At 43.5% G+C, this 21427-nt stretch overlaps 1 protein-coding gene across 4 annotated transcripts in view; it reads left to right on the plus strand.

The window, feature by feature from the left end:
* The window catches only part of LOC141139440 (uncharacterized), a 74068-nt gene that overhangs the window by 15080 nt on the left and 37561 nt on the right, over positions 1-21427 (plus strand). Inside the window, exons 2-4 of one of the 4 annotated variants that reach the window (XM_073625516.1) lie at positions 2383-2448; positions 11387-11461; positions 18774-18845. In XM_073625516.1, coding sequence (XP_073481617.1) covers positions 2383-2448; positions 11387-11461; positions 18774-18845 — 213 coding nt within the window. Of the gene's footprint in view, positions 1-2356; positions 2449-11386; positions 11462-18773; positions 18846-21427 lie in introns of all 4 variants that reach the window. The other 3 variants (XM_073625518.1, XM_073625517.1, XM_073625519.1) reach the window with 3 other exon arrangements.

The raw sequence follows: 21427 nt of genomic DNA on the forward strand, positions 1-21427 counted from the left end.
TACCAACTCCATTTTTACATGAATTATTATAATTAGGTCCACTTTCCATCAGCACTAAAGTGATAACACAATTGAATTAATTAAAGAATTCTCTTTATGGAAAACGATTCAATTGGTAATGAATAAATGGTTCAGCTTGTTTTCACTAAATACCGCTCTTACTAGAGTGCGGTGATGATTAACAAGGATATTATGTACAGTGCAAGTGTCCAAGTCACAAGCCCGATTAATCCCGTTTTAGCTTCAGAATGCAATATTTTGGCAACATAGAGGTCATAAGACACCATTTATTTATGGATGCAAATGTGTCCTAAATGGAAGGTCATCATGCTCTTATTTACACTGTGTATATTAATATTCATGTTATCACTATCATAATTAACTGGTCAATGGTAATACAACAGTACAGTTGGGCATCTAATAATAAATCCAACCTGCAATGACATAATATCAAAAATATTAAGATGCCTGCCTTTACACGCACATGAACCCTAAAGTGGTATTGTATTGTATTGGTATTGTGTAGTGTATTTTTACCTACAGGTAAGCCTGTACGGGTTAGGAGATATTCACTTTGCACATAGCCGCTGACATCAGAGGCGCTTGCGCTGTGAAGATTCGGCTGAAGGTCCAGCAGACGCTGCCAGAAGTCTCCCACGCACTTGCGCAGGAGTAACAACATCGCAGCTCCGGCCATTCACAGCGTCGGAGCCGCAAACCCGAAAGACACGCAGAGGGGAAATGTCAGCTCCCTTGACGTAGACCGGGATCAGCTGCCGACGCCTCATTCTAAGGTAAGTATTTCATAATGAGCTAGTATGCAGTGCATACTAGCTCATTATACCTTTTGCCTTACAGGTTTAAAAAAAGAAAAATACATTTCTGCAGGTATACAACCGCTTTAATGGCATCCTAGTCTTAGTCCGTAGGGTTCAATATTGAGTTGGCCCACCCATTGCAGCTATAACAGCTTCAACTCTTCTGGGAAGGCTGTCCACAAGGTTTAGGAGTGTGTCTATGTTTGATCATTCTTCCAGAAGCGCATTTGTGAAGTCAGGCACTAATGTTGGATGAGAAGGCCTGGCTCGCAGTCTGTACACTAATTCATCCCAAAGGTGTTCTATTGGGTCGAGGTCAGGACTCTGTGCAGGCCACCCTAAACTCGCTCATCCATGTCTTTATGGACCTTGCTTTGTGCACTGGTCCAAATCATTTGGTGGAGTGGGATTATGGTGTGGAGTTGTTTTTTAGGGGTTGGGCTTGGTCCCTTACTTCCCATGAAGGGAACTCTTAAGGCGTCAGCTTACGAAGACATTTTGGACAATTTCATGCTCTAAACTTTGCGGGAACAGTTTGGAAATGGTCCCTTCCTGTTCCAACATGACTGCGCACCACTGCATTAATCAAAGCAAGCACTCCTAAACCTTGTGGACAGCTTTCCCACAAGAGTTGAAGCTGTTATAGCTGCAATGGGTTGGCCAGCTAAATATTAACCTCTACGGACTAAGACTGGGAGTCATTAAAGTTCATGTGCGTGTAAAGGCAGGTGTCTCAATACTTTTGACAATATAGTGTATGTCTCAGAATAAACTTGAATATGCTAGAACCTTTAGCATATATTCACACTGTGGGTTTTATTACATTTGCAGGTGCTTGGTTTGCAATGGTCATGAAAAACTATTGTTAATTGCTAAATTCAGTCACCAAAATTAGAAAAGGAAGGGGACCATTCACAAGACTTGCTTTTGGCTGTTTCTTAACCCAACCTCAAAGCATGGACAAGGGGAACTGCCTGTTTCTAATTGCCCCAGTTTACACCAATGCACCGCACTGGTATGTGCTGGTCAAAAATGATATTGGCTGCAATTAAACAAAGTGCAAGGCATTACAATGTGCTGAAATTCCTGTCAGAGAAAAGTAAAAGAAACGTGTGTTTTAGCAAAACAAAAAAAAGTGCATCAAAACACACATATAAAAAACATCACATTGCACACCAAAATGCAAGGCAACACACATGGCATTTTGACACATATGCACTGTGGTCTGAATGGGCCCTAGGATGTATGCTGTTTTCAGAGTGAAATCTGACATACTAAATTAAAGAACTGTGTTTCATTATAATATACTAATGTATAAAAACTAAAGCAAGAAAATCCGAAGGATGGAAAAAATCATACGATTGGTTGCTATGAGTAATCTAGTTGCTATCTTCAGCTGTTCTCTCTTTTTTCAGATTTCCTTGTTGCAGTTTGTTACATACAGCAAGCTTTTCTAGTAACCCATGCTTCATAAATACAAGGCCTCGTAAATACAAAAAAGTCTCTGTATGATGCTTTCTTGTTTCTGTCCTATTTAGTGATAAGTCTGTGCCATTCCTTCTAGCTGTGACACCATCTCTGCAGAAGCCACCATCCAGAAGACATATCATCAGTAGCTATGAGAGCCAGGGTAAGACATGCTTGCTGAGCTTGTTCACCTGTTTGAAACTGTGAGTCAAATTTACCAAACCAGAGCTAATTAGGCTAAATCAAGTTACTTAAAAGTACCAGTTGAGGTATGTCTTTCAAAAGGACAAAGAACTTAGTTCCTAAGGGCAAAAGCTGTCATCTTATAAATAAAGGTGTAAACTTACATGTTGAAGCATATATAAATATTCGAAATTCTCTGTTATTTTAAAATTATTCACCATCCATTTTTATTTAAAAGGCAGCAAACAATGAACTGGTGTTCCAGAAAAGAGACAAATTGGAAAGTGTTAAAAAAGTACCATAACTATTCTAAAGTAGTGACAAAAAGAAAAACACTAAGAATATGTTTACAAGGCAGATAAGATAATTGATTGATACAGAGGTTAATACCACTTTCTCAACATGTTTCGCTTTCTTAAGCTTCTTCAGGAGACATAATGTGGCATTAGATCAACCGGGAGAGAGGGAAGATGTATATTAAAAAATGTAGATTTGTGCAAAAGGAATATTCATGCCCCCCAGTCCACACCTCACTGAAAAGCATGCAGAGAGGGATAAAAAAGATTGCAAAAGTAGATGAAATTCTCTTCAATATGGTAAGTAGAATCAATTCTTAAATACCAAAAATCACATCCAAAAGATGATGGGAAGCCATGATTGCTGAAAATATGGATAAGTGGTTCTTTGAATGCAGCAGGATAACAGCCGAGAAATGGGCAGCATACAGGGTTCGAGCACCCACAGAGAAATATTGGGCAATCAGACCTGAAAAATCGCCTGCAGCCTACCGCAAAGAGCTTGTGAATGTTAAAGCCAATTGTAATATCAGCAGGAGAGTATCCAGGAACGTCTGCCTGCCCAGTGTGTCTGGAGGGAATGACTTTGATCTTTTTATCCTACCTTTTCTACCTTATTTATCCCAGCACCGTTAAAAATCCCGGGGCCGGCTCTTGGCCTCAATGTCCCTTTTCTTTATAAATGTATTTTTTGGGATGTGGTGCTTCTGATTTTTCCTCTTTTCCATTATTTCTATTCTAAAGTAGTGGTTATAAAATGAGAGACAAGAAAGGAGGCATGCACTTCCTAATATTCCAAACATTCAAGAGGAGTCCTGTGAAGGCTGTCAGCAGAAGAAAACATTACAAGTCTAGTCTGCTCATAGTACAAAATGTGTCTTCAAATTACTAGCCACACTAAATGGGAGAGGGAGAGGTCAAAAGTAACATAGTTCATTTGGAAAGTTTGTTCATTTATCGGCCAGTTAATGAGCACAAAACGCTAATCGGTAGTGAGGTTTTTTTGCCAAAAAAAACGAAGGACAAGTTTGGAAATTTTTTGCCGTATGAACAACAAATTAGCAAATTAATGTGATTCTCAGGCAGCAATAAATCGTTGTGTGTAATGTGCAAGACGTAAAGAAGTACCCTGAAGTTCAGTTCCTTTGCACGAACGTTCATTTCTAAAATGAACGATTATCCTCATAACATCAGTCATGAGTAGGGATGGGCTTTATGTTCACATCGAACATGAGTTTGATGCGAATATTGGCTGTTCGCCCGTTTGCTGAACAATTTGGGGTGTTCACGGCAAATTCGAAAGCCGCGGAACACCCTTTAAAAGTCTATGGGAGATATCAAAAGTGCTAATTTTAAGGGCTTATATGCAAGTTATTGTCATAAAAAGTGTTTGGGGACCTGGGTCCTGCCCCAGGGGACATGTATCAATGCAAAAAAAAGTTTTAAAAATGGCAGTTTTTTCCGGAGCAGTGATTTTAATAAAACTTAAAGTGAAACAATAAAAGTGAAATATTCCTTTACATTTCGTACCTGGGGGGTGTCTATAGTATGCCTGTAAAGTGGCGCTTTTTTCCCGTGTTTAGAATAGTCTGACAGCAAAATGACATTTCTAAAGGGAAAAAAAAAAGTCATGAAGTAATAGTGGCTATAGTGAATTGTCGGCTATAGTGAATTGCCTATGGGAGAAATCAGAAATCAAAAGTGCTAATTTTAAGGGTTAATATGCAAGTTATTGTCATAAAAAGTGTTTGGGGACCCGGGTCCTGCCCCAGGGGACATGTATCAGTGCAAAAAAAAGTTTTAAAAAGGTCAGTTTTTCCGCGAGCAGTGATTATTTTTAATGCTTAAAGTGAAACAATAAAAGTATAATATTCCTTTAAATTTTGTACCTGGGGGGTGTCTGTAGTATGCCTGTAAAGTGGCGCATGTTTCCCATGTTTAGAACAGTCCGAGTGCAAAATGACCTTTCTAAAGGAAAAAAAGTCATTTAAAAGTACTAGCGCCGGCTATAATGAATTGTCGGACCGGCAATACACATAAAAGTTCATTGATAAAATGGCATGGGATTTCCCCACAGGGGAACCCCAAACCAAAATTAAAAAAAAAATGCGTGGGGGTGCCAAAATTTAAAAAAAAAATAGCGTTGGGGTCCCCCTCAAAATCCATACCAGACCTGAAAGGTCTGGTATGGATTTTATGGGGAACCCCGCGCCAAAATTAAAAAAAAAATGGCTTGGGGGTCCCCTTCAAAATCCATACCAGACCCTTATCTGAGCACGCAACCTGGCAGGCCACAGGAAAAGAGGGGGGACGAGAGAGCGCCCCCCCTCCTGAACCGTACCAGGCAACATGCCCTCAACATTTGGAGGGTGCTTTGGGATAGCCTCCCAAAGCACCCTGTCCCCATATTGATGGGGAGAAGAGCCTCATCCCCACAACCCTTGCCCGGTGGTTGTGGGGGTCTGCGGGTGGGGGGCTTATCAGAATCTGGAAGCCCCTTTTAACAAGGGGACCCCCAGATCCAGGCCCCCCATGTGAATTGGTAATGGTAACAAATGTACCCCTACCATTTCACAAAAAAATGTCCAAAAGGTTAAAAAACACAAGAGACGGTTTTTGACAAGTCCTTTATTAATTTCTTCTTCCTTCCGCTTCTTCTTCCATCTTCATTCTTCTGGTCTTCCTTCGGTGTTCTTCTTCTTCCTCCATCTTCTTCTTCTTCATCTTCTTCTTCCTCCACTCTTCTTGTCCCGCATCTTCCTCCGGCTTCTTCTCTGCTCCGTCCGCACGATCTGCCTCAGTGGGAGTCTTCCACCGTGTGACGCTTAGGTTCTTCTGACACTTCTTATATAACGGAGGGCGGGGCCACCCGGTGACCCCACCCTCCTCTGATGCACGAGGACTTCCCTATGGCATTCCCCCGTGTTGTCAGAGGGGGCGGGGTCACCCGGTTACATAAACGGTTGTCCCCGCCCCTCTCTGACAACACGGGGAATGCCATAGGGAAGTCCCCGTGAAGTTCCCGTGCAGCAAAGGAGGGCTGGCCCCGCCCTCCATTTTATAAGAAGTGTCAGAAGAACCGAAGGGTCACACAGCAGGAGACTCCCACTGAGGTAGGACGGAGCGGAGAAGAAGCCGGAGGAAAATGCGGGACCAGAAGAGCGGATGAAGAAGATGGAGAAGAAGAAGATGGAGAAGAAGAAGAACACTGAAGGAAGACCAGAAGAAAGAATATAGAAGAAGAAGCGGAAAGAAGAAGAAATGAATGCCTTGTCAAAGGACTTGTCAAAAACCGTCTCTTGTGATTTTTTAACCTTTTTGACACCTTTTTGTGAAATGTCAAAAAGGTTAAAAAACACAAGAGACGGTTTTTGACAAGTCCTTTATTAATTTCTTCTTCTTTCCGCTTCTTCTTCCATCTTCTTTCTTCTGGTCTTCCTTCGGTGTTCTTCTTCTTCCTCCATCTTCTTCATCTCCATCTTCTTCTTCCTCTGCTCTTCTCGTCCTGCATCTTCCTCCGGCTTCTTCTCCACTCTGCCCACCAGCACGATCCGCACAAGTGGGAGTCTTCCACCGTGTGACGCTTCGGTTCTTCTGACACTTCTTATATAACGGAGGGCGGGGCCACCCGGTGACCCTGCCCTCCTCTGACGCACGGGGACTTCACGGGGACTTCCCTATGGCATTCCCCGTGTTGTCAGAGGGGGGCGGGGTCACCCGTTTATGTAACCGGGTGACCCCGCCCCCTCTGTCACCGGGTGGCCCCGCCCTCCGTTATATAAGAAGTGTCAGATGAACCGAAGCATTACACGGCGGAAGACTCCCACTGACGCGGATCGTGCGGACGGAGCGGAGAAGAAGCCGGAGGAAGATGCGGGACGAGAAGAGTGGAGGAGGAAGAAGATGGAGAAGGAGAATATGGAGGGAGAAGAAGAATATGGAGGAAGAAGAAGAACACTGAAGGAAGACCAGAAGAAAGAAGATGGAAGAAGAAGGGGAAAGAAGAAGAAATTAATAAAGGACTTGTCGAAAACCATCTCTTGTGTTTTTTAACCTTTTTGACACTTTTTTGTGAAATGATAGGGGTACATTTGTACCCCATTACCAATTCACACGGGGGGGGCCGGGATCTGGGGGTCCCCGTTTTAAAGGGGGCTTCCAGATTCCGATAAGCCTCCCGCCCACAGACCCTCACAACCACCGGGCAAGGGTTGTGGGGATGAGGCCCTTCTCCCCATCAACATGGGGACAAGGTGCTTTGGGGGGCTACCCCAAAGCACCCTCCCAATGTTGAGGGCATGTGGCCTGGTACAGTTCAGGAGGGGGGGCACTCTTTTTTCCCCCTCTTTTCCTGCAGCCTGCCAGGTTGCGTGCTCGGATAAGGGTCTGATATGGATTTTTGGGGGGACCCCATGCCATTTTTTTTTAAATTTTGGCACGGAGTTCCCCTTAAAATCCATACCAGACCTGAAGGGTCTGGTATGGATGAGAGGGACCCCCATGTCATTTTTATTTTAATTTTGGCACAGAGTTCCCCTTAATATCAATACCAGACCTGAAGGGCCTGGTATGGAATTTAGGGGGACCCCAGGCATTTTTTAAAAAATTTTGGTTCGGGGGTTCCCCTGTGGGGAAATCCCATGCCGTTTTTATCAATGAACTTTTATGTGTATTGTCAGACCGAAAATTCATTATATCCGCGAGTAGTTTTAAATTACTTTTTTTCCTTTAGAAATGTAATTTTGCTGTCAGATTGTTCTAAATACGGGAAACATGCGCCCCTTTACAGGCATACTATAGACACCCCCCCAGGTACGAAATTTAAAGGAATTTTACACTTTTATTTTTTCACTTTAAGCATTATTAAAATCACTGCTCCCGAAAAAACGTCCGTTTTTAAAACTTCTTTTTGCATTAATATATGTCCCCTGGGGCAGGACCCGGGTACCCAAACAATTTTTATGACAATAACTTGCATATTAAACCTTAAAATTAGCACTTTTGATTTCTCCCATAGACAATTCACTATAGCCGCTATTACTTCATGACTTTTTTTTCCCTTTAGAAATGTCATTTTGCTCTCGAAAAAAAGGCTGTTTTTAAAACTTTTTTTTTAATTGATACATGTTTCCTGGGGCAGGACCCAGGTCCCCAAACACTTTTTATGACAATAACTTGCATATTAACCCTTAAAATTAGCACTTTTGATTTCTCCCATAGACAATTCACTATAGCCGTTATTACTTCATGACTTTTTTTTCCCTTTAGAAATGTCATTTTGCTGTCAGACCATTCTAAACATGGGAAAAAAGCGCCACTTTACAGGCTTACTATAGACACCCCCCAGGTACGAAATTTAAAGGAATATTTCACTTTTACTGTTTCACTTTAAGCTTTATTAAAATCACTGCTCCCGAAAAAACGTCCGTTTTTAAAACTTTTTTTTGCATTGATAAATGTCCTCTGGGGCAGCACCCAGGTCCCCAAACACTTTTTATAAAAATAACTTGCATATAAGCCTTTAAAATGAGCACTTTTGATTATTCATGTTCGTGTCCCATAGACTTTAATGGTGTTCACGTGTGCGAACAAATTTTTTGCCTGTTCGCATGTTCTGGACACCAGGGGGTGTTCGGCTCATCCCTAGTCATGAGCAAGCACAGCATGAGAAAGATAACCAAACTAAAAAAAAAAAAAAAAACCCAGCAATTACCGCAATAATAAAACTTTATTGCAATGGAGAATCCAGGAACATAGTAGAAACTTTTACATTTCAAAATGAGTTTACACAATGATATTTTTTTGTAAAAGTATTATTACAAAATACCAACATACATATATATTCTTTGTTAAAGTTATCACTGATTTTTGTGTTCAAAACAGACCTTTCAATGATTTATACTGTAATAAACTTTAGCAATGATTTCCATAACAATAGCTTTCTTTAAAACAAAAATTGCAGATAGTATGCCTTCCTTTGTACATGGGCATGAAAAAGGAGTGCCAGTGGTTTTTGAAAGGCAGCACATGCACCACTGAGATCTGAACCCTGGATGCACATATCTACATGTGCAAAGATCAGATGTCATACAAAAGTGACAAATGACAAGTGCAAAAAACTTCGATAAAGTGTACCTATAAAAAAAAGAAAAAAAAAGTACTGTAAATAAAGTTGAAAAAAATCAAAGTTGTGTGCATGTACTGTATGTTTTTGTAGACATACCTGTGCTGCTAGTAATCTCCCCGGACAATGCTATAGGATCTTGTTGAGCTAAATCACATTCAGTTGTTGGTAAAGCTAGGACATCTCCGTTGTCATCTTGCAGTGAAATGACATTGTCACACTTTTCATTCTCAGGAACAGAAGTCAAAGCAGATTTCCTTTGTCTCTCTGAGTTAAAAAAAAGAATAATAATAAATCCACAGCAATATCCAAATTTGAAATCACAATAATACAAAGTAAAAACATGCAAACAAGTTCTGTTATGCAAAAAGAGGTAGGACATGCATAGATAGTGAAATATGTCCAGACTTTACCTACCTAGTGTGATCTGAAAAATGAAAACATATGAATGCAAGAGACAAGCAACATGATGAGCATACACAAGCACATCTCAATGCAACATAGCATTTATAAAGAAAGACCTCTAACCGGTTCCTGACCGGCGCACGCCGATGTACATCGGCAGAATGGCACGGCTGGGCAAATGGGCGTACCTGTACGTCCATTTGAATTCCCCGGCGTGCCGTTGCGCGCACGCGCGCCGGCCGGGAGCTCCGCGAGTTGGGTCGCGGGTCTCACGGACTCGATCGCTGCGGGGATACCCGCGATCGCCTCACTGAGAGGACGAACGGGAAGATGCTGATGTAAACAGCATCTCCCCGTTCTGCCTAGTGACAAGTGTCACTGATCACAGCTCCCTGTCATCGGGAGCAGTGATCAGAGTAATGACACTGCTAGCCCATCCCCCTACAGTTAGTAATCACTCCCCTAGGACACACTTAACCCCTCCCCACCCCCTAGTGGTTAACCCCTTCACTGCCAGTGTCATTTACACAGTAATCAGTGCATTTTTAATCGCACTGATCGCTGTATAAATGACAATGGTCCCAAAAATGTGTCAAAAATGTCCGACATGTCCGCCATAACATCACAGTCACAATAAAAATCGTTGATCGCCGCCATTACTAGTAAAAAAAAAAAAATTATTAATAAAAGTGCCATAAAACTATCCCCTATTTAGTAAACGCTATAACTTTTGCGCAAACCAATCAATAAACGCTTATTGCGATTTTTTTTTAACCAAAAATATGTAGAAGAATACGATCGGCCTAAACTGAGGAAAAAAAAATGTTTTTTTTATATATTTTGGGGGGATATTTATTATAGCAAAATGTCAAAAATAATGCGTTTTTTTCAAAATTGTTGCTCTTATTTTTATAGCGCAAAAAATAAAAATCGCAGAGGCGATCAAATACCACCAAAAGAAAGCTCTATTTGTGGGAAAAAAAGGACGTCAATTTTGTTTGGGAGCCATGTGGCATGACCGCGCAATTGTCAGTTAAAGCGACGCAGCGCCGAATCGTAAAAAACGCTCTGGTCAGGAAGGGGGTAAAATCTTCCCGGGCTGAAGCGGTTAAAGATATTCTGACTCAGAAACCATTGCACCATAATTAAATACAGTATATGTTAATTACTTTTTTTAATGATTTTGTGGATTCTGTGAAGGTGTTCATGCTCTCTCAGCTTTAGGTCTGACCCCCTCTTCCTTAGCTGTTCTTTGGAACGTTGTACATCATGTTTGCTGTACAGGGACTCCACCACCTTCTGCATAATTCTGTCTTTCCTGGTATTTGGCTTTGGAAAATTTGCCAATCTGCCGTCATAATCCCTTCTTTCCAATATCTGCACCATGGTGACCATCTCTTCAAAAAACATAGCTGTGGCCTTGTCATTATTGGGCGCCGATGCCCCATCATTGGTGTCAGTGATAAAAGAAATAGTACTCCATCAGTGGGGTCAATAATAGGAAGAAAAGTAACTTATTCTTGGGGTCAGTAGAAGAAAGAATAGTGCTCCATTGTTGGTGTCACTAGGTGGAATGGTGCTCCCATGCTGATGTATGGAAGAAATAGTGCCTCATCGCTCGTGTCAGTGGTAGGAGGAATAGTAATTTATCATTGGGGTCAGTAAGTGTAGAAATAATGCCCCTTTGCTGGAGTCAGTAAGAGGAGGAATAGTGCTCCGTTGTTGGTGTCAGTGGTAAAAGGATTAGTACTTCATTATTGGAGTCAATATGAGGTGGAATAGAGCCCCATTGTTTAGGTCAGTAGGAGGAGGAACAGTGCTCCATTGTTGCTGTCACTGAGAGGAATAGTACTTTGTCACTGGTATTATTGGAGGGATATATGCCCCATCGGTGTCAGTGGTAGAAAGAATAATTAGTAGGATTGGGAAAGGTGCCCCATTGTTAGGATCAATAGGCGGAAGAATAGTCTAACTAATCTAAACACTAATTTAGGTATATGACCAGCTAAAAATTTTCAAAGGAATTTCTTCAGTGTGGACATCTTTTTCAAATGTACAGTTTCAAATATTTAAAATACTAATTTTCTTAACAGGAAGCCATGTCCGTGTAGAAATTCATCCCAAAAACAGCAGGCCCCAACTATTCAACAGACCTCCAACCCCAAAAGGTAAAGGAATACGTGTCATTTTGAGGACATTTTGGCAAAAATGTAGAGAACGATCCTCATGGATTAATCAATCGGCTGTAAGGCCTCATGGACATGGATAGAGAGAGGCTGAAAAATGCACTAGCAAAAAAACTCCAGCCATTTTCCAATGCTGGGTTCTCGTACAGCCAGCTGTATAAGCGAATGGCTGTACTTGCGCATACTTGTTTAAAGCTGATGTTTCTATGCATCGGTATTTACTCAAGCATGTTTGTATAATGTGTTTCCCAAGCATGGAATTCAAATTTCAAAGAGATGTAATAAAGTCCAGTCTGCTATAAGATTACCAGATTTTCAAAGTGAAATCCAAGGACACCCTACTGACCAAACCAGACGCACAAACACCCCCCCCCCCCCCCCCCATCCCATTTTTAGCCACACCCACATCCCCATTTTAAACCATGCCTTGAATTGGTCACAGAACATAAAGCAGACATTCAAGGTATAAAGACAAAATGCCTTTGGTACCAAGAGCAGAGGAATGATGTGGCACCGCAGCAAATTGTGGATGTGCCCAAATTGCGGTAACAGTGGGAGGTGCTTAAAGGGGTATGGTTAAATAAAACCTCAGCCTTTCCTGTTGTGTGTCAGGAGTAAATAGTGTGCAGATGTCGGGGGTCAGGATTATGTAATGCACAAAGTGCAGGGGTCAGCACTGAGTAATGCAGAGAGAGCAGATATCAGGTTAACAGTGAGTAATGTAGAGAGACCAAAGGTCAGGTCAAGAGAAAGTAATGCAGAGAGCAGAGGTCAGTAGTAAGCAATGCAGAGAGAGCACAGATCAGGCACAGTTGCAGGGAAATAAGTGCAGCTGCCGTATATTTAAAATATATTAGTATTATACTATACTTCATTATTTGGCTTGGTGGTGACAGCCCACTGATTGTGCCTGATTTTTCCAATGTAAAAGCCTGGGGACCATCCATCACGCTTTCTGCTCTTTCACAGTCAAACCAATAATTGCCGGTATCCTCAGCACCATCCCCAGGCACGCAGCAGTGTGTAAGCCGTGCAGTGCTCAGACTTCAACTCAACAGCTTCACTGCACAAGCGTCAGTCCAAAACAACACTGCACATCACTCCAGTTTGTTGCATACATGCAGGCAGCTCCATCATTGCCGGTTTGGACTGAAACTTGCACTCTGTGACTGTTGGTTTTACTCTACACTGCCAGGCTCCCGTGGACAATGCCAGTTTCCCAGGGACAGACTGCTTGAAATGGGGACAGTTCACAAGAAATGTGTACAGAGAGCATCCTTACTATGCTGCCCACTCCCAGAGTGCCAGTTCTGCGTTTGCATTTAGGTTAGAAGGCTATAAGGCTGCCAGTTAACTGCTGGTAGGGAGGAGCAGGATGCCCTAAGTGGCTGAAATTAAAGAAAGTATTTTCTACTATATGAGTATGCATTACTTCATAGTCCTTTCAGCTACAAAAGTCAGAGGGGACTTGAGGGGGTAAAGAGCCTGGTTGGCTTGGTTGCTGAATGAGTAGTAACCTGGAATGAGGCTTGGTTATACAAAATGTTATGAACACAATGGAATCCTAAAACAAAGCTTAGTTAGATGGTATATGTAGATCGCAATGACCCAGCATAAAGTCCATACCCCTGAAGATGTCAGGTATGATGAAATGCATAGGGATGAGCCTGCTGTTGATGTGCTTGTGTAACCAGAAGCCCTCCAGAAGTCTTGCTATTGCCGGACGGAAAGTGTTTTATGTACAAGCGCTATTATGGAATTTTAACTTTGAGTGTGTTTTAACTCCATATAAAAGTTTCTTGGATGGTTTTAGGCTATGTTTTCATAGCATACATTTCTTTTATCAGTTATGGTGATGTACGGATGATTAAGGAGATCGGATTTAAACTTGGTTTTCCATGGACTGTGAAAGAAGCCATTTCGGTGGAACATTATCACTGATGCTTTTTTTTACTTCTCTTTAATTAAGGGGTCAATTTTTATTGGTAAACCTGCATTCTGTTGGGATCCAGTGGAGGATTTTCTTCAGATACTCCTATTTCCGAGATTCATTTTGGTGGACGTGGGCATCTTTTCTTCACACATTTTGTGGACATTTATTTAACATATTTTTGTGGGACTTTCACTGATCAATGAGCTTGATGCACAGAATCAAAATATCATATTTATTTTGTATGTTGTTTTATTATTTTTTTCTGTTTGATTAATCACACATATTAGTTTAAAGTGGTACACAAATTTTTGGGTGCTAACTAGTGGGAATTAGCATGGCATTTTTTGTTGTACCAGCTGTCCTGTATGTTCCTGTATGAACCTGCCCCTAAACTTCCAAGGTGTTAATCACTGTGTAAACATCATCCAAAATCATATATATAAGTTGTTATATTCCACGCTTGAATGAATGAATGAATGAATGAATGATTTATAAAGCACTGCAAATGCGAACTGAATCGCCTCAAGGCGCTGGATGCATTCTCTGATGTCAGCTTCTCAGAAAAGGAAGGTCTTTAGTTTTTTTCTGAAGGCCTGGTGGTTTTCTTCCATGCGGATGTTGGTAGGAAGAGCGTTCCATAGTCGAGGTCCTTGGACTGCGAATCTTCGTTCTCCCTTTGCTTTGTAGCGGTATTTGGGAATGGTAAGGAGGTTTTGGTTAGCTGATCGAAGACTGCGATTCGGTGTGTAGTGTTTTATTTTCTCGCGGAGATATGGTGGGGCATTTCCTTGTACGCATTTGTGGGTGAGGCAGAGGGTCTTGAATGTGATCCGATTCTTCACGGTTAGCCAGTGTAGGCTCTTTAGGGAGGGGGAGATGGATTCCCAGGGTTTTTTTCCTGTTAACAGTCTTGCCGCCGTGTTTTGGATGAGTTGTAAGCGCGCAAGCTGATATTGGGGTAGTCCTACATAGAGCGAATTTGCGTAGTCGAGTCGGGAATTGATGATTGTTCCCACAACTGCCGCTTTGTCCTCTTCTGGGATGAAGGGGATGAGTCTACGTAGTTGGCGGAGGAGATGATGGGATCCGCTTAGGTTTCAATAGGCTGCTGCCTCCCCTGGGGTGCTTTAACTAACACTTCCAATATGAAAAGTTGTGTATATGATGGGGTAAGTGGTTCTGCCTATCAGCTGAAGAGTGATCCTCCCCAATAAATCACTCCTCCCAGGTGAGTATGCAATAGGTGGATATTAGTCGCTGTAGGCAGTGTTTCCCGCCACCTGAAGGGCGACTCCCTACAGTGAATCACTCCTCCCAGGTGACTATGCTATGAATAGCTAGTGCCTGTTCCTGTCACCTGAGGCCTCAGACGACATCCTATGATGAAACGTGTAGGACGGAGCTCGGTACGCACACGCGTCACTTCAGGTTGCAGAGTTCCGGCACGTGGAACGCACGCCAGTCTGGAGCTCATGGTTTGCAACCAGGGCACGCTAGCTTTACATTTGACTGAGTCAAGTTTTGATATTGTTTTGCTGTTAACTTTATAATATAATTTTTTAATAAACAAACCATCCAGATTTACACTATGATTGCCTGTCTTTTTTGGTTTATGAGGCTACCCTGTGGTTTTTGATCTGGAAGAAGCGATTAATACAGTGAAAGAGATCCACCCTAGGAGGGGCTTGAGGGACCAGGATACCCCAGTGTTTGCCGAGCCAAGGTGGAGGTGCCTGTTCTGGATAGTCAGCATACTCAGCACATGTCTCTTACCCCTGCAGGGATGCTAGTATCTGGTGAGTGGGGAACTGAAGGGGAGCACGGAAGTCACTTGATTTTCTGCACACCGGTGGATAAATCCAGGCACAAGTCACTTTGGACAAGCACAAGTCACTTTATATTTTGCGATTTTTTTGCACCATTTAGGATTGAACATTATTGTTGATTTTTATTCATTTTTTTAATTTTCTTTTTGATATTTTTTCACTGGACTTTATCTATAACAGTACACCATCCAATATAGGTCACAGGTTAAGCACATATTTTTTTCCTCTCTGTACAGTGACCCATTGGGGAATCACCCTTCAGGTGACAGGAACAGCCACTATCCATCCATAGCATACTCACCTGGGAGGAGCGATTCACTGTAGGGAGTCGCCCTTCAGGTGACGGGAAACGCTGCCTACAGCAACTAATATCCACCTATTGCATACTCACCTAGGAGGAGTGATTTATTGGGGAGGATCACTCTTCAGGTGATAGGCAGCACCACTTACCCCGTCATATACACAACTTTTATTATCCATAATCAGTGGCGGCTGGTGAAATTTTAGGATGGGGGGTGCCAGACTACGCCCTTCCTTTTTGACCCCTCCCACTTCTCATAAGCCCCACCCCTTACATAATCCACCCACTCAGTCCCCTGTATTCCACTTGCTTTCACCCATAGTGTCTGGAGTATACAGCTCAGCATCACAGGACAGAGTATATAGCCCCAGCATCACAGGACAGAGTATACAGCCGAATCACAGGACAGAATATACAGCCCCAGAATCACAGGACAGAGTATATAGCTCAGCATCACAGGACAGAGTAAATAGCTTAGCATCACAGATCGGGGTATATAGCTTAGCCTCACAGATCAGGGTACACAGCTCAGCATCATTGGACAGAGTATATAGCTCAGCATCACAGGACAGAGTATATAGTTCAGCCTCACAGATCATGGTATATAGCTCAGCCTCACAAATCATGGTATATAGCGCAGCCTCGCAGATCATGGTATATAGAGCAGCCTCGCAGATCATAGTATATAGCGCAGCCTCGCAGATCATAGTATATAGCGCAGCCTCGCAGATCATAGTATATAGCGCAGCCTCGCAGATCATGGTATATAGCGCAGCCTCGCAGGTCATGGTATATAGGGCAGCCTCGCAGATCATGGTATATAGCTCAGTCTCGCAGATCATGGTATATAGCGCAGCCTCGCAGATCATGGTATATAGTGCAGCCTCGCAGATCATGGTATACAGCACAGCCTCACAGATCATGGTATATAGCGCAGCCTCGCAGATCATGGTATATAGCGCAGCCTCGCAGATCATGGTATACAGCACAGCCTCACAGATCATGGTATATAGCGCAGCCTCACAGATCATGGTATATAGCGCAGCCTCACAGATCATGGTATATAGCACAGCCTCGCAGATCATGGTATATAGCGCAGCCTCGCAGATCATGGTACATAGCTCAGCCTCACAGATCATGGTGCATAGCGCAGCCTCACAGATCATGGTACATAGCGCAGCCTCACAGATCATGGTACATAGCGCAGCCTCACAGATCATGGTACATAGCGCAGCCTCACAGATCAGGTTTACAGACCAGGGTATACAGCTCTGGTGATCAGACTTACAAAAGACAGTTGGTTTGCACTGGCAGTGGTATGGTTCTATGTTTAGACTCAGAACACACATTTGGTTGGAACTTGTAGTGATATGGTGATCAGACTCAAAGCAGACCATTGGTTGGCACTGGCAGTAGTGTGGTTGTACCATCCTACCAGCCCTGTGTAGCTGAACACTGTGGATGAGATGAGTGGTGTGCTGATCAGATTGCTCCTGTCACCTGTCATCATGCTCATGTTACCCCATCCTGGCAGCTTGCAATCAATCTCTCCTGTCCGGATGGATATGCTCCCTGTCCCTGTGCAGAGCTCACCTGGTAATAGCACACCACCTTGGTTGGACAGGGACAGCCGGGGACTCGCAACAGCAACCCCCCCGCGGGGCTCGCGGAAGGCAACTACCCCCACCCCGGTCCGGCCCCTATACAGAACCAGGCTGTGGTGTCCTCTCCTCCTGTGTCTCCTCAAGAGTGCGGGCAGCAGGCAGCAGCGGCGTCGGAGGTGTCCCGCTGCATGTCTCTTCTTCCTAAGCACTGGGCATCCAATAGGACCGCCCACTGCTTTGGCCAATCGGGAAACAGGTCTCACTGACCTGCCATCTTTTCAGCGGAGAGGCACTGTAGTGTGAAAATGGCAAAAATTAATTTTCTATGGTCACACAATTGGGTGGTATCAGGGTGCATTCTCTGCGACCCAAGCACACCCTATTTTGAAGCCTATTAGAGCCTCAGGCTCTAATCAGGTGCTTAAAAAAAAAAAAACACATTCCCTCCCATCCCGTCATAGGAGTCCATGCGTCCGGCTTCCTGAAAGGGGCAAGGTGCATGGATTCTGAGGGCGGTGGCAGGGATGAGGGGGCTGCACCCGTGCGCCCTCAATGCACGGGTTGCCACTGTCCAAAATTCTACTGTTAGGAGAACCTTGACTATTTTATTCATATATATATATTCATCAATATTATAAACCACTAAATCTTTACTGTTCCCTTTAATCACAGGCCAGGAGGGTGAGGTAACCTAGTTTTATTGCTTAAAGCGGAACACCGGAAACTTTTAATAAAATATATTCCTCAATAGCCACAAAGGATATACATCCACCTTGTGTGCACCCTTTACAGATAACGCTATAACTATGCAAAAATAGCAATGAAATCATTACTGTGGTGTACATTGCTTTTGTGCAGAGAGCAGAGCTGTGGGAGGGACCTGGCTGGTCCACCCACTATGGGTTGCCTATAGAAAACTACAGAAGTGAGCGGAAGCAAGACCAGTCACTCTGCACAAGGAGAGAGAGAGCAGCAATGACTAGTCTTTGTTACAGTAAACTACTGCACAGAGGCATAGTTTTGCACTGGATTACTACACAGATCTAAAAGAAATATACAAAGTACACAAGATTCAAGCTAAAAAACATATGACTCTTCCATTTAGACAATATTTGCTGGAGTTTAGCTTTAACTAAAGTAGAGAAACATTGTCAGGTCAGCATACTGGCCATGAAAATTTTAGGACTGGATTGCTATAAATGGCAGGTTTGGAAGGTAAATCCGCTCCCATATATGTATTTCAACTGTGTATTTAGCTGTTTGCCTGCAGTTTAACGATAATTTTACCTCCATACAGTTTTTTGGTTTTTTTTACCATAAACTTGATTTATTGGTTGAGTTTGTTTTCTTGGTAGTTTCTCTGCATAGTACTGGTGTATCCTTACCAGAAAGTAAATTAGATATTTAACTGACCAGTGTGTCGTTTCTGACAAATGTTTTTAAACACAAGACAGTAGCTTTTCATTTTTGATCTTCACAAAGCTATGGGAATCCTTGTGCTACGCATAGAACTGTACCGTACAGAACTACATTGGGACAGCTGCCAAGGAATGATAAACTCTTCCTAATTTAGAGCACAGAAGGACTGGAATGATAGTGAGTGACAGAACATGTTGCATATATCTTTCAGATGTACCTGTTCCCACCAGGAATGGTAGCAATTTGGAGCAAATGCCACAGCCTAGCGCCAAAGACTTTTACGGTAAGATACATGTTCAGTATGAGTATTTACAAATAACTTGAGTTATCTTCCGGTTCTCTAGTTTTTACAAACCTGTCTTTTTTTATCTTTTTTCTTTACTTTTGATTATTTGCAAATCTACCAAAATTAGTGTGTGCTGTAAATTGCCTCCAGCATTGTTTTTGTTTCTTCTGACTGGAGGCTGCCATTTTGCTGAAGCCCAGAGCCCCTGAACAGCAGTAAATCATAAAGTGGAACTAAACATTTCAGTTTCATGGTTTCAAAAAAAAAGTTACATTCCTGGAATCCTGGGATTGATAACTGTCACATTTGCTTGTGTCCTCAACCAAACTGTTAAACAATCAACCAATCAATAACTGATCACATGTGCAGCACCATGGCAGTTTAAGATCAAACTTAAGCAGTTTCCATGGCTGTAAAAGGATAGGAGGGTTTAATTCCACTTTAACCTGTTGCTGCCTGCCCACTGTCATATGACGGTGGGACGGCTCTCGTTCTGGGCCGATGGCCCATTCAAACAGGGCATGCGCGCGATCCCGGGCGTGCGGCCCTTGCACTGTTGGTGGCGGCGTGTCACCAACAGGGGTGAACAGCCATTGGGAATGGCTGTTTACCACGTGATTGGCCGCGATTACGTCACGGTCGATCACAAATGGTACTCCCTTCCTAAGACCGCGCATGCGTGCGATCAGAGTACGGTCATGTCGGTGATGGAGTGTTCCCAGAAACACTGCTCATCATCGACAAGGGTAAATAGCCAATGGCTGGCGGCTTTTTACCACGTGATCGGCTGTGATCCATTCACAGCCGATCACTAAATGTAAACACAGAGCGGTTGCTACCTGTTACCGACTCTTCTCTCCTCACACACCGTTTCCAGTGTGAAGAGAGAAGAGCCAGGAGCAGTGAGTTACCGATCTGTGTAGTGTCAGTGTCTGCACCAACACCACACAGTAAAGAGAAGCTGTCACATCGCCCCCCCCCCATTACAGCTGTCACCCAACAGTCACCACATAAGTGCCCATCAGTGCTTATAAAAGTGCACCTGTCACCCATCAGTGCGCATAAAGTGCACCTGTCATCGTCAGAGACTGCCATCAGCAGTGCACCTGTCACCCATCAGTGACCATCACCAGTGAGCGTCATCAGTGACCCTCATCTGTCACCTATCAGTCCCATAAAGTGCACCGGTCACCATCAGAGACTGCCATCAGTGACCGTCACCTGTCACCCATCAGTGACCGTCACCCGTCACCCATCAGTGACCGTCACCCGTCACCTGTTGCCCATCAGTGACCGTCACCTATCACTCACCACCTGTCACCTATCAGTGAACATCACCTGCCACCTGTCACACAGACCATCAGTGGCCGTCACCTGCCACCCGTCGCACAGCCCATCAGAAAAATGTCCAAAAGAGTATATACCAGCGAGGAGGCGTTCCAGATCCTCTCCATGACTGATGAGAGCAGCGGGGAGTTCTCATCAGATTCAAATGCCAATTCCGATTCTGAATCAAATTCAGCATTTGAACCGATCGATAGTAGTGGATCGGCAAATGAATAAGAGGAAGAATGGATCCCTCCTAAAAGGGCACGGCACTCTGGAAACCAGGCACCCACCAGCAATATATCCAAGGATCAAATTCCCAGGCCCAGTACCAGCGCTGCCACCAGTGATAGACCCCAAGAACAAAGGCCCAGTACCAGAGCTGCCGCCAGCGATAGACTCCAAAACCGAAGGCCCACTAACAGCGCTGCCACCAGCGAAAGACCACAAGAAATGCCCAGGCCCAGTACTGCCGCAGCATCAGGCACAGATGCCAGCACAGGAACTTCAAATCCCCCAACTACCAGCACTGGAGTGCCACGTCCCCAAGAGCCAGGGCCGCTACACATCTTCCAGCTGGTCTTGCCAACCCAACATGGCTGCCTTCCGATTCAGGATCAGCAAAAATTCCCCCTTTCACCGCAGAGCCAGGAGTGTAGGCCAATACTCAAAATTTTACAGAAATCCATTGTTTTCATTTATTTTTGCCTCACACGTTGCTGCAATTAATCGCGGACCAGACCAATTTATATGCCCAGCAGCATATTGCCAAAAACCCCCAATCATCATACGGGCCTCACCCATAAACACTTTGAACTCCTCCAGAGTCAAATCCTTCCACTCTGAGAGAGTTTATGGGCCTCACCATAAACATGGGGCTTACAAAAAAAAAAAATGAAGAACATGCCTATTGGTCCACCAACCCCATCCACCACATGCCCATTTATTCTTCCGTAATGTCCAGGTCCCGATACGAGATGATTATGCACTTCCTTCATTTCAGTGACAACACCTAGTGCCCTCCCCGCAATCATCCAAATTGCGATAAGTTATATAAAATTTGCCCACTCATAAATTTCTTTTCGCAATGATTTGCAGAACTCTATGTCCCCGATCAGAATATATGTGTAGATGAGTCCCTGGTACCCTTTTCAGGCCGGCTAGGAATAAAGCAATACATTCCTAGCAAAAGGGCCAAATACAGAGTGAAATTTTATAAGCTTTGAGAGAGTCATGGGATATCTGTATGCATT

This window comes from Aquarana catesbeiana, linkage group LG04 (assembly GCF_042186555.1).
Source record: "Aquarana catesbeiana isolate 2022-GZ linkage group LG04, ASM4218655v1, whole genome shotgun sequence".
Classification (NCBI taxonomy): Eukaryota; Metazoa; Chordata; class Amphibia; order Anura; family Ranidae; genus Aquarana; species Aquarana catesbeiana.